Here is a 13,325-nt window from a genome sequence, read left to right on the forward strand (position 1 = left end):
CAAGTAACACTAGCAGGTAGTAGCATTGCTACAAGTATTATGCTAGGTTGCTAGGTAACGGAAACTAATTAAAGCTAGCTAGCTTCCGTTTTGGAAAAATAACTGGTGGAAGCTCGGAAATATTTAGAACTCACGCATCTAAAGGTTAAAACGAATAAACTTATCCAAAAACAGTACATGTCATGTACAAATTGGAAAAATTAGTGACATGATACTTTTATAGACGCCATTGCTGTGCATGCCATGGCCGACTGTGATTAAAACGTGATCAGCCACGCTACCTCCACCGGGCTAAATAAACTATTTTGGGACAAGGTTTTTTAACAGTTCTGAACGTTTATTTTCACTGATTCTTTCAGTATTTCAACATAACTTTCTGGAGGGTTTAACCTCTACTGTACTGTAGCTAGCGAAATCCTAACGTAAACAATGTGAATCAGATAGCACATAAACAGGCTAAATAGCCTACATTTCAGACATATAGTTACATATTAACATGCCCCATCCAATTTCTGAAATTGTTTATATATTTAAAACTATTTCTGTAAAGAAACTCACCTTTGAAGTAGCTAATTTCCAGTTGAAATCCAATGCGTACAAGACGGTGTTGAACCCCTGCAAAATCTCTTCTGAAACCCCAGTTTCAGCGATGCGTTGAAATGGGCATGCGCAAAGTTGTTGCTCAGGGGCAGACTGAGGGGCAGGTTTGCTAAGGAAGAATTGTAATATTCTGTGATGACTTGTCTTTGGAAATGAAACTCTTAAGAGTCGCTTACCTTTTGGTCACATTTAACAATTTTGTATTACTAAAATTATTGGAGCACAAATTTGCATTGTGTGTCATACAGCTTTGGTGTGCTATACAAAGAATGTTTGCTTAATCATGTTACACATCACACATTAATTGCTTTTGTACATGTTTATAGTAAAGAATGAAAGACTAAATTATATTCCAAATTCAGTCTTTTATTTATTAAAGCTATGTTTCTGCATATGAGAACGTTGATGACCAAAGACATGCTGGGGCTGAGCTGCACATGAATTACATGCATTGTCTACATTTATACGTGCTGGGTGCAACATTTAATATTGTGTGTGATTGAAATTCATGTAGACTATGGCTACATTGCAAAATTGTCAGAACTGAGAGCAGTCCAGTGTGATCTCTCCATCTCTGGATAAACCACTATATTGCACTCGAGATCCGTTGTCCTGCGACCAAAGAGCGACTTAACCACAACTTAACCCATGGTACCAAAATTAATGTATCCAGCCGACCAAGGTACAACGTCACGGCAACGTTGTCCACGGGACCAAAAAATAACGTAACCAGCCGACCAAGGTACGACGTCGCGGCAACGTTGTCCACAGGTCTAAAAATAAGGTAACCAGCCGACCAAGGTACAACGTCGCGGCAACGTTGTCCATGGGACCAAAGAATAACGTAACCAGCCGACCAGGTACGACGTCGCGGCAACGTTGTCCATGGGTCTAAAAATAAGGTAACCAGCCGACCAAGGTACAACGTCGCGGCAACGTTGCCCACGGGTCTATAAATAACGTAACCAAGCGACCAAGGTACAACGTCGCGGCAACGTTGTCCAGGGGACCAAAAAATAACGTAACCAGCCGACCAAGGTACGACGTCGCGGCAACATTGTCCACGGGTATAAAAATAACGTAACCAGCCGACCAAGGTACGACGTCGTGGCGTCGTACCTTGTCCATGGGACCAACTGGCAACATTCCCTTTATAACGTTGCTACGACGTTGCCACAACGTTGCCAGAAGGTAACGTCGCGGGTTACCAACTGAGCACTTACTGGCAACGTTGCCGCAACGTCATGTGTTAGCTGGGTACTTGGTTGGCGTTGCCTTCTTAGCGTGAGAAGTACAAGGTTTGGCTTGAGAGCGTGTGAACTGGTTGAAATGCGTGTCTCACGGCCAATGCGTGAGCGTTGGCAGCCCTGTGTTAAAAGGTGTATAGCCTACTTTACAGTTGAATATGTGCTGATATTTAACTATGTACATTTAACCTGCTAATGCTTGCTAGGTACACAGCTGCCGACACTAGCTAGCTAGCTAGCTAGAAACGTCAACACAATGTTTTTTAAAAATAGAATGATAAATCTTTACCCGGACAAGTGAATTTTGTGCATGGACAAGTGAAACATTAATGTACATGTCCAAAGGACAAGTGCCTCAAAAAGTTAATGTTGAGCCCTGCCATTAGTGACTTGGACACTGTCAAAAATGGACACACACACACACACTGTAAACACTCCTTTTAGAAGCAGTAATTTAACACAATTACCCACATCAATACTGTGTATGTCTGTGTGTGCTATGTCCCCTCCCCTATTCCCCTCCCTCCCCTCTCCTCTCCTCCCTCCCTTCCCCTCACATCTCCTTTCTTCTCCTCTTCTCCACTCCCCTCCCCTGTCTCCTCCACCCCTCCTTTCATCCCCTCTACTCCTTCTTCTCTTCTCCTCCCCTCTCCTCTCCACCCCTCTCTTCCCCCCTCTGGATGGATAGTTGAGAGAGAGATAGAAGGATGAGGGGAGAAAAGGGAAAGAGTGGAGGAAGGAGGAGAGAAGGGTGGGATAGAGAGAGAAAGTACATTGGGGATGAAATGGAATGTGGAAGGAACATGAGGAGGATAGAAAGATGGAGGGATAGGGGGGCAGATCCCACCCTCTCCTCTCCCTCACCACTCCCTTTTCCTCCTGTCCTCCCCTCCTTCCTCCTCCACTCCCATCTCCCCCTGCTCCCCTCTCCTCCTGTATTGGCCTCCTCTGTCCTCCTGTCCTTTCCTGCTCTCTGCTCCTCCCCTCCTCTCCTCCTCCTCTCTCTTCCTCTCCACCCCTCCTTTACTCCTGCTCTGTTCTTCTGTCCTCCCCCCCCCCTTCGCTCCCTTCCCTCTTCACTGCCCTACCCTCTCCTCCTCCCATCTCCCCCTCCCTCTCCTCTCTTCCCCTCTCCTCCCCTCTTCCCCTCCTTCCTCTCCTCTTCCCTTCCTCTCCTCGCCTCTTCCCTTCTTCCCCTCCTCCCTCTCCTTTCCTCCCCTCTTCCCCCCTCCCTCTCCTCTCCTCCACTTTTCCCCTCCTCCCTCTCTTCCACTCTTCCCCTCCTCCCTCTCCACTCCTCCACTTTTCCCCTCCTCTCTTCCCCTCCTCCCTATCCACTCCTCCACTTTTCCACTCCTCCCTCTCCTCCTCTCTTCCCCTCTTCCTCTCTTCCCCTCTTCCTCTCCTCTGCTTTCCTCTTCCTCTCCTCCCTCTCCTCTGCTCTCCTCTTCCCCTCCTCCCTCTCCTCCCCTCCTCCCTCTTCCCCTCCTCCCTCTGCTCTCCTCTTCCCCTCCTCCCTCTCCTCCCCTCTTCTCCTCCACTTTTACTCTCCTCCACTTTTCCCCTCTTCTCCTCCACTTTTCCTCTCCTCCCCTCTTCCCCTCCTCCCTCTCCTCTGCTCTCCTCTTCCCCTCCTCCCTCTCCTCGCCTCTTCCCTTCTTCCCTTCCTCCCTCTCCTTTCCTCCCCTCTTCCCCTCCTCCCTCCCTCTCCTCTACTTTTCCCCTCTTCCCCTCCTCCCTCTCCACTCCTCCACTTTTCCCCTCCTCCCTCTACTCCCCTCTACCTCTCCTCCCTCCTCCCTCTGCTCTCCTCTTCCCCTCCTCTGCTCTCCTCCCCTCCTCCCTCTCCTCTCCTCCCCTCTTCCCCTCCCTCTCCTCTGCTCTCCTTTTCCCCCCCTCCCTCTCCTCGCCTCTTCCCTTCTTCCCTTCCTCCCTCTCCTTTCCTCCCCTCTTCCCCTCCTCCCTCCCTCTCCTCTCCTCTACTTTTCCCCTCTTCCCCTCCTCCCCTCTTTCCCTCCTCTCTCTCCTCTGCTCTCCTCCACCCGACTGCCCCTCTTCTCCTCTTCTCTTGTCCTCTCCACCTTTCACCCCCTCCTTACCTTTGCTCTCCCTCCCTCTCCCAGTGTCTGCTCTAAGCTCCAGTCACTGATTGTATGTGTGTGTTTTCCTCTTCTCTCCTCCTCCTCTCTCCCCCTCTCCTTTCTCATTTCCTTTCCTTATCTCCTCCCTTTCCCACGCCTCCTCCTCTGTTCCTCTCTCTACTCCGTTCCTCCTCTCCTCCCTTCCTTCTCATCTCCTCTCCTCCTTTCATCTTTCTCCTCCCTCTCCTCTCCCCTGCCTCCTCCACCCCCCATTCTCCCCTCCCCTCCTCCCCTCTCTCATCCTGATGGGATGGAGATCCAGAGAGAGAGGAGGAGAGGGGGTGACCATGGTAACAAAGTGGTTGTAGAGGAACACAGGATGGATAGTTGAGAGAGAAAGGAGGATGAGGAGAGAAAAGTAAAGAGTAGAGAGGGTGGGATAGAGAGAGGAAGGGGGAATGAAATCAAATGTGAAGGGAACAGGAGGAGGATAGAAAGATGGAGTGATGGGGGCATATCAGGGGTAAGGAGATGAGAGAGAGAATGAAAGGGGGAGGGCAGGAAGAGAGAGACATTCTAAAGTGAATGATGATAATCAGTAATATATTGTGTATTGGTCTCCCCCATCAGATGCCTGTGAGCTCACACTGGACCCAAACACAGCACACAGAGAACTCTCTCTGTCTGAGGAGAACAGAAAGGTGACTCTGAGTGGAGAGACGCGGCCGTATCCTGATCACCCAGAGAGATTTGAGAACTATCACCAGGTGCTGTGTAGAGAGGGTCTGTCTGGGCGCTGTTACTGGGAGGCAGAGTGGAGTGGAGGAGGGGCTGATATAGCAGTGACATATAAAGGAATCAGCAGGAGAGGAGTGGGTTATGACTGTAGGCTTGGATACAATAACAAGTCATGGAGTCTGGAGTGTGGTGTTAACAGTTACTCTGCCTGGCACAATGATAAGAGCACTGACATACCTGCCCCCCCCTCCAGCTCCCACAGAGTAGGAGTGTATCTGGACTGGCCGGCCGGCACTCTGTCCTTCTACACAGTCTCCTCTGACACACTGACCCACCTGCACACATTCCACAGCACATTCACTGAGCCCCTCTATCCTGGTTTCAGGGTTTGGCCTGACTCCTCAGTGTCCCTGTGTCAGGTAGAATAGCCCACACACACTCTCACACACTGTGCTCACATAGATGTCATTGAAGATTGAACTGTATACAGTTGTAATTGATATCCCAGAGTGTTTGTAAATATTGGTGTGTGTAGAATGTTTGTTTTGTTTTCATTGTTGACAAACAACAATCCTGTCTTTGATCTCAGTTCCACTGAATGTGATCAACTAAATAGTGTCTTAGTGACTAAATAAGGAGAAATAAAGATGTTTTATACAGGATGATAGAAGACATGCTGTGTGTTTGTTGGTGACCCAGTGGCCTTAGACACACACACACACATGTGTACACAAACACACACAATGTAAACACTGGAAACACTACATTTAGGACCAGTAATATGACAGTATTACCCACTTGAATATACACTGTCTGTGTGTCTAGTGTGATCCCCTCTCTCCCTTGACCTGCGCCCCTATCTTCTCTCTCCCCCCCACCCTCCTTAAAAACTCCTTTAAAATGTGTGTCTGAGCAAGAAGGATTTTCTCTGACTGTTGGTTAGCACACGCAGTTTGGTCCAATTCACAAATGTAACTATTGTAATATTACGTATTAGAGGCATTTCATACTTGTGTCAACCAATGATTGATATGGGTACATCAAGTTTTGATGGTGGTTGTGTCTGAGTGAGAAAATAATTCATGTGATTTGAAAGATGTTGTAAATGAATGCGTTATGTGTGTACTTTGGATACGTTGCTTATGTGTGTAAGCAACGTATCCAAAGTTTAGCTTCATCTATTGAGTGACCTAAGTATTGATTATACCTACTCTCCCCCACCTCCTCTCCATTCTCTCCCCCCACCCTGACCTTGGCTCTGCTTAAGAAGCGCACAACGCGAAAAAGGCTGAAGGCATCTTGCGCGACAATATGTCCAAAACCATCTTTGCAGTCCACTGCAATAACTCCATCTGTGTTGTGAACCGAAATGCAAAAATGCGGATAGACACACGCTTCATATTACAGAAAGCAACGTGTGGGAATCTTGTGCGCAAATGACGTTGGCAACGGTTGGTTAGGCTACACTCCACGGTCGACTTCGTCATGCGAATGCATCACTCAAAAAATCTTCTCAAGAACTCTCAAGTCATCGGCTCCACCGTGCAACTCTTCTTTAAAGGGTTTCCCGCTTTATTTGATTGTAACTAAGCTACCTACCATCCTAACAGTGAAGAAAATGTCCATCATAGGAGGCTGCGACCTGGACCGGCGGCTGCCGTCGCTTCCCAAGTAGGCTACTGGATGGATGCGATAGTCTTACCTCACATTGTGATAGCCAAACAGTGGCCCCTGGTGGAACTGAACGAGCGGGTGATAAGTGTTTTCAAGAGCGACTAAACTGTTCCAGCCATTTCCTGGTGTGTCCTGAGCAGTAAGATAACTAGATAACAAGTAAGGTTCTGAATGGAACCCTACACTGTTCTTTTGTTTAAGGGTTGTACGTGGAAATATGTATGGTACTGGAGGATATTATATATTCTGGGATTTGTCCAAAACACAAGACTTAACCCATTTTTTGGTCTTACATTTATACAATTGATAGTGAAGTTTACGTTTTTTTCACATTTACATATGTGCTCAGTTTATTAGTCTATTGTGACCTAATTATCTGTTGACATGCTCCTGCTTTACGTTTCCTTCCCGTTCGAAGCCTGCAAACTCCATCCACTAGAGGGAGCCACACTCCGCAAACTGCAGCATTTAGTGAACTTCGATTCGAACACTTTCAGTATGTGTTCTTCTTGAGAACGTGTACCATGTAGAGCAATGGTTCTTAACCCTGTCCTCAGGAAACCCCTGTCCTGCATGATTTAGATGTTTCTTGGCTCCAACACACCTGATTCAAATGCATGTTCGTTACCAGGTTTCTACAGAGCTAGATTTATTATTATTTGAATCAGGTGTGTTGGAGCAGGGAAACATCTAAAACATGCAGGACAGGGTTCCCTGAGGACAGGGTTAAGAACCACTGATGTAGGTTGCGTTAAACACGTTGTAATGGATACAGTAGCATATCTCAGTTTCTAAAAAGCTGTTGACGGTTAAAGGATATGTTGACACAAGTGTAAATCGACCTTCTACATCCGCCCCTATATCTGTGTGTAACCTGATTTTGATTGCAGTCACAACATGCGCCTAACAGGCACACAAACTCATGGCACAAATCTAATTAGGATTTAAGAATATTGTCGACTGATATTACAGTGATAACTAGTTCTTAAATACTGTGAGGTAGTTTCATCATGCTATTTATTTTATTGTAGTTTATTTTAATCTAATTCCATTGCTAGTTATGTACCCTTAGTTTGCTAGTTATGTACCCTTAGTATAGTTAGTCCTCATATTAAATTTTTGGATTCCTATATGTTTAATGTTTGCACCTTCCTGCCAAAGCAAATTCCTTGTCTGTCCAAACTTTCATGGCAAATAAAACCCATTCTGATTCTGATGTGTAATACTGATTAATGATGGAGGTTGACCAACGAAACACAGCACAAATGACTAGTTAATTTGTTTTATTCCACTGAAATGTTAATTTAAGACATATTCCATTTGACATGCAGATACAGTAAGTGAGGTATTGGCTATTTGGGTCAGACAACCACAGTCTGGAGCCAAGTAATCCCTTGTGATCGAGATGGACCTGATGTCATGTGTAAGACAAAATGTGTAAGACATGCATGCATTCAAACCAGTTACAGCTTTTCCTAGTTTTTCAATTAAAAACAAAATATTCTACACGGCTTTTACTCAATACATATAGTCCATGTTTCAATAATTTATCATATAAAGGCACCTGTTAAACCAGGGAATTTGCATCATTTCCATAAAAATAGAGAAACACAAAGGAAATACAGCTGTGATAAATATGTCCACTGCTCATCCATACACCCTTCTAAGACCCTTCAGGTACCGAGACATCAACACAACTCACCTCAGTCCGACAACAGACGTAAGGCATAACTGTTAAAGGCTCGGGAACATCACCCTAGTTCTCTGTACTATTGCCTGTTCTGAACAGCTGATCACTCATCACACACTGCGTAGGTAAGACTATACACTGGACTGGGAGGGTGTGGCGTCTACGAGGTGGCAGACTTCAGGTACGCCACCAGGTCTGTCCTCTCGCCCTTCTTCTTGATCCCTGCGAAGATCATCTTGGTTCCAGGAATGTACTTCTTGGGGTTCTCCAAGTACGTCATCAGGGTGTTCGTGTCCCAGACGATACCTGATCAGGTGAAAAACGGTTAAGGTTCGTGAAACGTTACGTAGAGTTGGCTTTCCTGCGTCCGCACAGATTGTGGGACGGCTGCGTTCACAAAAAGGTACCTTTGGCTTTGTTGGCGTCTGTGTAGGAGTAGCCTTCTGCCTGGCCGGTCTTGCGGCCGAACAGACCCCACAGGTTTGGACCCACTTTGTGTTTTCCGCCATCCTCCACAGTATGACACTGGGCACACTTCTGGACAAACGCCTTCTTTCCTTTGTTGATATCACCCATGACTCCTGTAGAACAAAACATGCATCCGTTAGTCCAATAGCATTCTACGTTAATGTTACGAAAGGTGAGCAATAGTTGGACAACCTTTTTCAAACTCTTACTTGGAATTTCCCCACACTAAGCTAAATTGTAAAACTCTTTCCCCATCTGAGCACATTTTGAACGGGCAAGATAAGATAGGGATCATTGCTGACTAGATCTTCCAGGTATTCCTTGATTTCGTAAGGTCTACCTCGTCTGCCTCCCAGCTGAATGTCGCGTGGGCCACCGAGAACACGGTGCGCAATAACTGCAGTGGTCTGGCCGGGCTAGCTAGCTTTTAGCCCATCGTAAAATCTCAAGGTCCCTTTAAGCTAGACAATTTGGGTACCTTGCCATTACTAAATTACGAAGTTACTTAGGAGAACCTAGTTGCCTAAAAGCAATCCAATTGATACAAGTTACATTTTAACGAGTAACAAAATAAGGATTCGCCAAATTAGCTAGTTAACAAGCTAGCTACTACTGGTTAGCCGGCTCCTACCGGCTTTGAAACATGTGAGGCTTGCTAACCCTGTCAGTGCCAACATTCTCGTGATGGGTGTATAGTTGAACGATAAGGAACTATGAGCACAAATGTACAAGTAAAACACATTACTATAAGAAAATAAAAGGGGAAAAAGGAGAGGAATGTTCTTGGGAATATAAGAAGACCTTTCTTCAACGGCTAGCTAGCGAGCTACATAGAGCTAGCTCCTATATAAGCGACCTTCATGAAAAGCCCACGTTTCACTAAGCCGGCAAACTTTTAAATCAAATGTGTCAAACTTTGAAAGGGTAACAATGGGGGAAAAATTGTCTACTAAACTATGTTTAAAGTCTCACCTGCTTGGGTTGTATGTGCCAATAGTACTCCTTTGAGTTTAAATCTTGAGTTTAATAGTATTTTCCCTCCGACCTCCTTGACCGTAGTGTCTGTCCCTGAAAAGGAAACGCTCTTGGTTTCGAGATGGCGAGTCCTGTGAATAAAATTACTCACTTCTAGTCACATGCTGTCTATGTCATCACCACCGTCACAGCCTGTCAAACAGCTGTTTTAAATACTGGCAGATTACCCAATAGGGAGTTACAGCATAAAGTCACGTAGCGCATATACCATTTATAAAATTGATTTAATGTTGCTAATATACCGAGCCAGTGTATGAAAATAATTTTATGGTAGTATTTTATCATAGTTTGTTGGCATAGCATAGGCGTACGATTACTTAACTGTAGGGAACATTCGTACACTGGGAGTGGTTATGAAAGGGCTTCTCCGGTCTCCTGAGGGCACAGTGCTAATGCACTACTTCCTTATTCCCAAGAAGATTTGGTTGATCCCACGAAAAACGTCATAGAGAACCTGACAGTGTTGCAATTTGTGAGATAAATTACAAGACTATGTAGCCTAATTTGTGGCAAGCACACAGACTGAAACAGAAGGTGGCGCTGTTTGATTTTACTGCATAGAATCAAGAACGTGCACTGTGTAAACGTTTTATAACATCGTAATACATTATTTGCATATTGGTGAGATGACTCTTGGATGTTATTTATAGTAGACGGTTTGTTATGCCGTATAGGCATAGTATCTCGTGCCCATGTAACACCTTCATAAAATGGCGCGATGTTCCTTTCCAAAAATGATCGTTAAACAAATCAAATCAAAATGTATTTGTATAGCCCTTTTTACACACAAGAATGTCACAGATGGACTGACATATATTAGAGTTCTACTAACGAATCTATAATTATCAGCAATCGGAAAGACATATAGAATATACTTTTTTTTTTTTATCGAGCTGTAGTCAGCATTAGGACAGTGGAATTAAGGCTACAGGGTTAGTGTGGGGGCAAGGGTTGCCAGGGTTAAGAGTCAGTGGGGTCTAATTTTGGGTCACTCTTGAAAACAGAGACAGAGTGGATACCTTGCCAAATATGACCCCACATTCACACTGACTGGACATGTGAACAGACTACGACAAACTTGAAAGGGTACCTCTGCTAATCACTGAATGTTAACTGTAAAATGTCAGTACTTCCGTAATGAAGACTGTGATCAGTCCCAGACTTTTCCCTGCCGCCTCTGGATTTCTAAACCGGTTCACTCCAGAGAGAGCCAGTTCAGCCTTCAGGTTCCAGTCACTAGGTATTGCTTCAGGGTTACAGCAAATGACCCATCGGAGTTAGGGTGTGTTCCACACCTGATGTAACCGACAGAGTCTATCACTGTGTGACCTTCAGTGTCAGAGCTTTTAAGAAAAGAAACAAATCATTCCAGACCCATATGAAAGGCTTCCCTTTTTAATCAGCTACCTCAAAAGACTAAGGCCCTAAACAGTTTCTATTAAGAAAATTATTTTTCCTGAGACGATTATTGCTTTGATCATGTGAGTTTTTCATGTGGGGTCTTCTAATGTTGAAGTTTGAATGTTTTACTTAATTCGTGTTTTGTTTCGCCACCAGATGGCAGTCTTAATCTTGAAAGGGCCTCTAAAGCATTGTATAAAATATACAGTATGTATTTCTGGTTTCACCAATGGTTCATTTATTGGTTTATCTGCTTTTAAATTTTTTAAGATTGAGATTGACTCTTGCCCTTGAGACTGAGCCTTATTCATTCAGTAAAGTAAATGACACTATGAAGGAAACTTTTGTGGGGAACATGCCCTTTGTATATGTGACCACTGCCCATGACATAAATGACCTACCCCAAATCTTTGTTTTGAGCGTTGTAGATGTTATTCAATGATCCATAGCCTTGTTTTGTGAATAGCCACTGTCCAATCTGTGGCGGTGATCCAGTCCACTCTTTTCTTCTCTCTCAAAGTCATCCTTGCTGCAGGGAGGAGCGACCGAGAGCCGATGAACAGCATCAGTAGCTGCATCCTAGAAGAAAACGGACACACAGCACTTTTTTGACTTTCCCTTGCTTCTGTTCTTACCTCCATCATGCTCGCTGTTTGATAATGGCTGTCAGTGAGAGCCGTATGTAATATTACCTGTCTGTGAAGACGGAATCCGGTATCTTTGTTCATTGCGTAGGGAAGTCGTATCATTTGTTTCCTGCGCCAAGAATTGCTGAGACAAGGTACAATGAGCCCGCGGTAAGGCTTTCGATTCAAACCATTGTTGGTCCATTGTGTTTATGCACATCGTTACTATGCTTATGTAAATTCAGAGTGTTTTCTTCCTGAAGATTGTATACATACCTGGTAAAGCCACATTAGCATATCCTTTTATGACTCATCTTACCTGAGAAATGGATGACAGCTTGCTTAGGCTTTGAAATGGCCCTCTACCTCCCAAATGAATATAATTTGAAAGGTTCAGACACTTACGAAATCATATCTTTTAACGGGCTGTTGAAGCATATGGCTGCTATTAGGTGAGATTGTGTGATTACCGCAAGCGCCTGTGCGGATAAGTTGCGTCACTGTCTCTACAGCTGCAACTATTCCCTCTATTGATTGCCTTCATTTGGCTGATGAGATTTAAGCGTTTTCACAATGCGACGTCCACCTTTGTCAGGGCCGTTATAATAACCGCAAAGACGATTCGACACCAGCATCCTTGTCTTCCTCCTCATCCTCCAGCAGTGATAGGAGGAGGCCTACAGCTTTGTCGAGAACTTCTCCGTCCCACCCAAGGATGATCCGTTTGACTTTACAACGTTTTATAACTGAAGGTCACACTTTGAAAATGCGAGGAGGCAAATTTATTAAACCAAATAACTTTATTGATTAAGAAACTTGGGAGCAGGATGTTGGGAAATGCACACGGACATTGTCGTTCTGGAGCAGGTCCATCAGGGTGAGTTTCAGACTGAGTTCCAGGCTTGACAGGGTAGGCTGGAGGTCTCCTTGTTTCATAGAGAAACACTAGATCCTCTGAGAGCTGGTTCACGGATGTCATCCCTGGAATTGTCTGGAAGAGACACATTGAGGCCAGCTTTTCCTTAAAATCCTCAAATGGTCTAGGAGTTAATGAGAAATTGCACCCATGACTCAGGATTTGTGGCACTACTGTCTCCACAGAGCATTTCAGCTTCCCTCTATTAGCAGTTATACCTGGGTTATATCAGCTAAATGCCGTTATATCAATGTGATGTTTTAACACAAGTTGAATAGCACAGAAAATTGACCATGCTGAAAGTTTTCTGCTATAAAACTGAGTATGCATTATATGAGCTTCCGATCTAGAATAACGCAAGGTTGTACTGACAGCCGATATCCCACGTAAGCTGGGCTCCACCGGTATGTACTGATACCTGTTAATAGGGTTAGACTGTAGCTGTCCCTAGACAGGGACAACGTCCCCATGTTGGTGTCTAGTAATATGAACCAGATACATGAGTCAGGCTTGTTGGGCCGTGTTCATTATGCATGTGAGAGATGGATCAGTACAGGTACTTGGGAGGATAGACGCCCTGGTCAATAGTGTCGTGATACGCCGCAACATGTCGTTGCAAAGCACCTGTAGTCAAAACCAGCGTAAACAAATAGATTGCCCCAACCTGGGGAAAGGGAAACTGATATGTAAACGTTGTATTGTATGTTTGTGGTCACGCCGAGCGATATCAGTGTGGAACATCTGGAACCGTTGCAGAGAGGGACTGATACTGCCATTGAAGGGGTTTTGTGTTTAGAACATATTGATTAGAAGGGGCCAGACTCGACCCTGGGTAAACACACACCATCA

At 44.9% G+C, this 13,325-nt stretch overlaps 2 protein-coding genes across 3 annotated transcripts in view; one reads left to right on the forward strand and one right to left on the reverse strand.

Moving 5' to 3' along the window:
* LOC136959394 (protein NLRC3-like) overlaps window positions 1-5,328 on the forward strand; it is a 68,832-nt gene extending 63,504 nt beyond the window's left edge. Inside the window, 1 exon segment of the mRNA XM_067253721.1 lies at window positions 4,559-5,328. Coding sequence (XP_067109822.1) covers window positions 4,559-5,094 — 536 coding nt within the window. The 3' untranslated portion in view covers window positions 5,095-5,328.
* Window positions 5,329-7,608: 2,280 nt separating this feature from the next.
* LOC136932506 (cytochrome c-like) lies at window positions 7,609-9,929 on the reverse strand. Of its 2 annotated transcripts, XM_067227627.1 has the most exons (4): window positions 9,856-9,929; window positions 9,471-9,604; window positions 8,438-8,611; window positions 7,609-8,336 (listed from the first exon to the last, which is right to left on the reverse strand). In XM_067227627.1, exons 3-4 carry the CDS (start codon window positions 8,604-8,606, stop codon window positions 8,191-8,193), a joined length of 315 nt encoding a protein of 104 aa, XP_067083728.1. In that variant the 5' UTR covers window positions 8,607-8,611; window positions 9,471-9,604; window positions 9,856-9,929; the 3' UTR covers window positions 7,609-8,190. The 2 variants fall into 2 exon arrangements, with proteins under 2 accessions (XP_067083728.1, XP_067083719.1); XM_067227618.1 differs by lacking the exon at window positions 9,856-9,929 and having other exon boundaries at window positions 8,438-8,608; window positions 9,471-9,620.
* Window positions 9,930-13,325: the final 3,396 nt, after the last annotated feature.

This window comes from Osmerus mordax, chromosome 2 (assembly GCF_038355195.1).
Source record: "Osmerus mordax isolate fOsmMor3 chromosome 2, fOsmMor3.pri, whole genome shotgun sequence".
NCBI lineage: Eukaryota > Metazoa > Chordata > Actinopteri > Osmeriformes > Osmeridae > Osmerus > Osmerus mordax.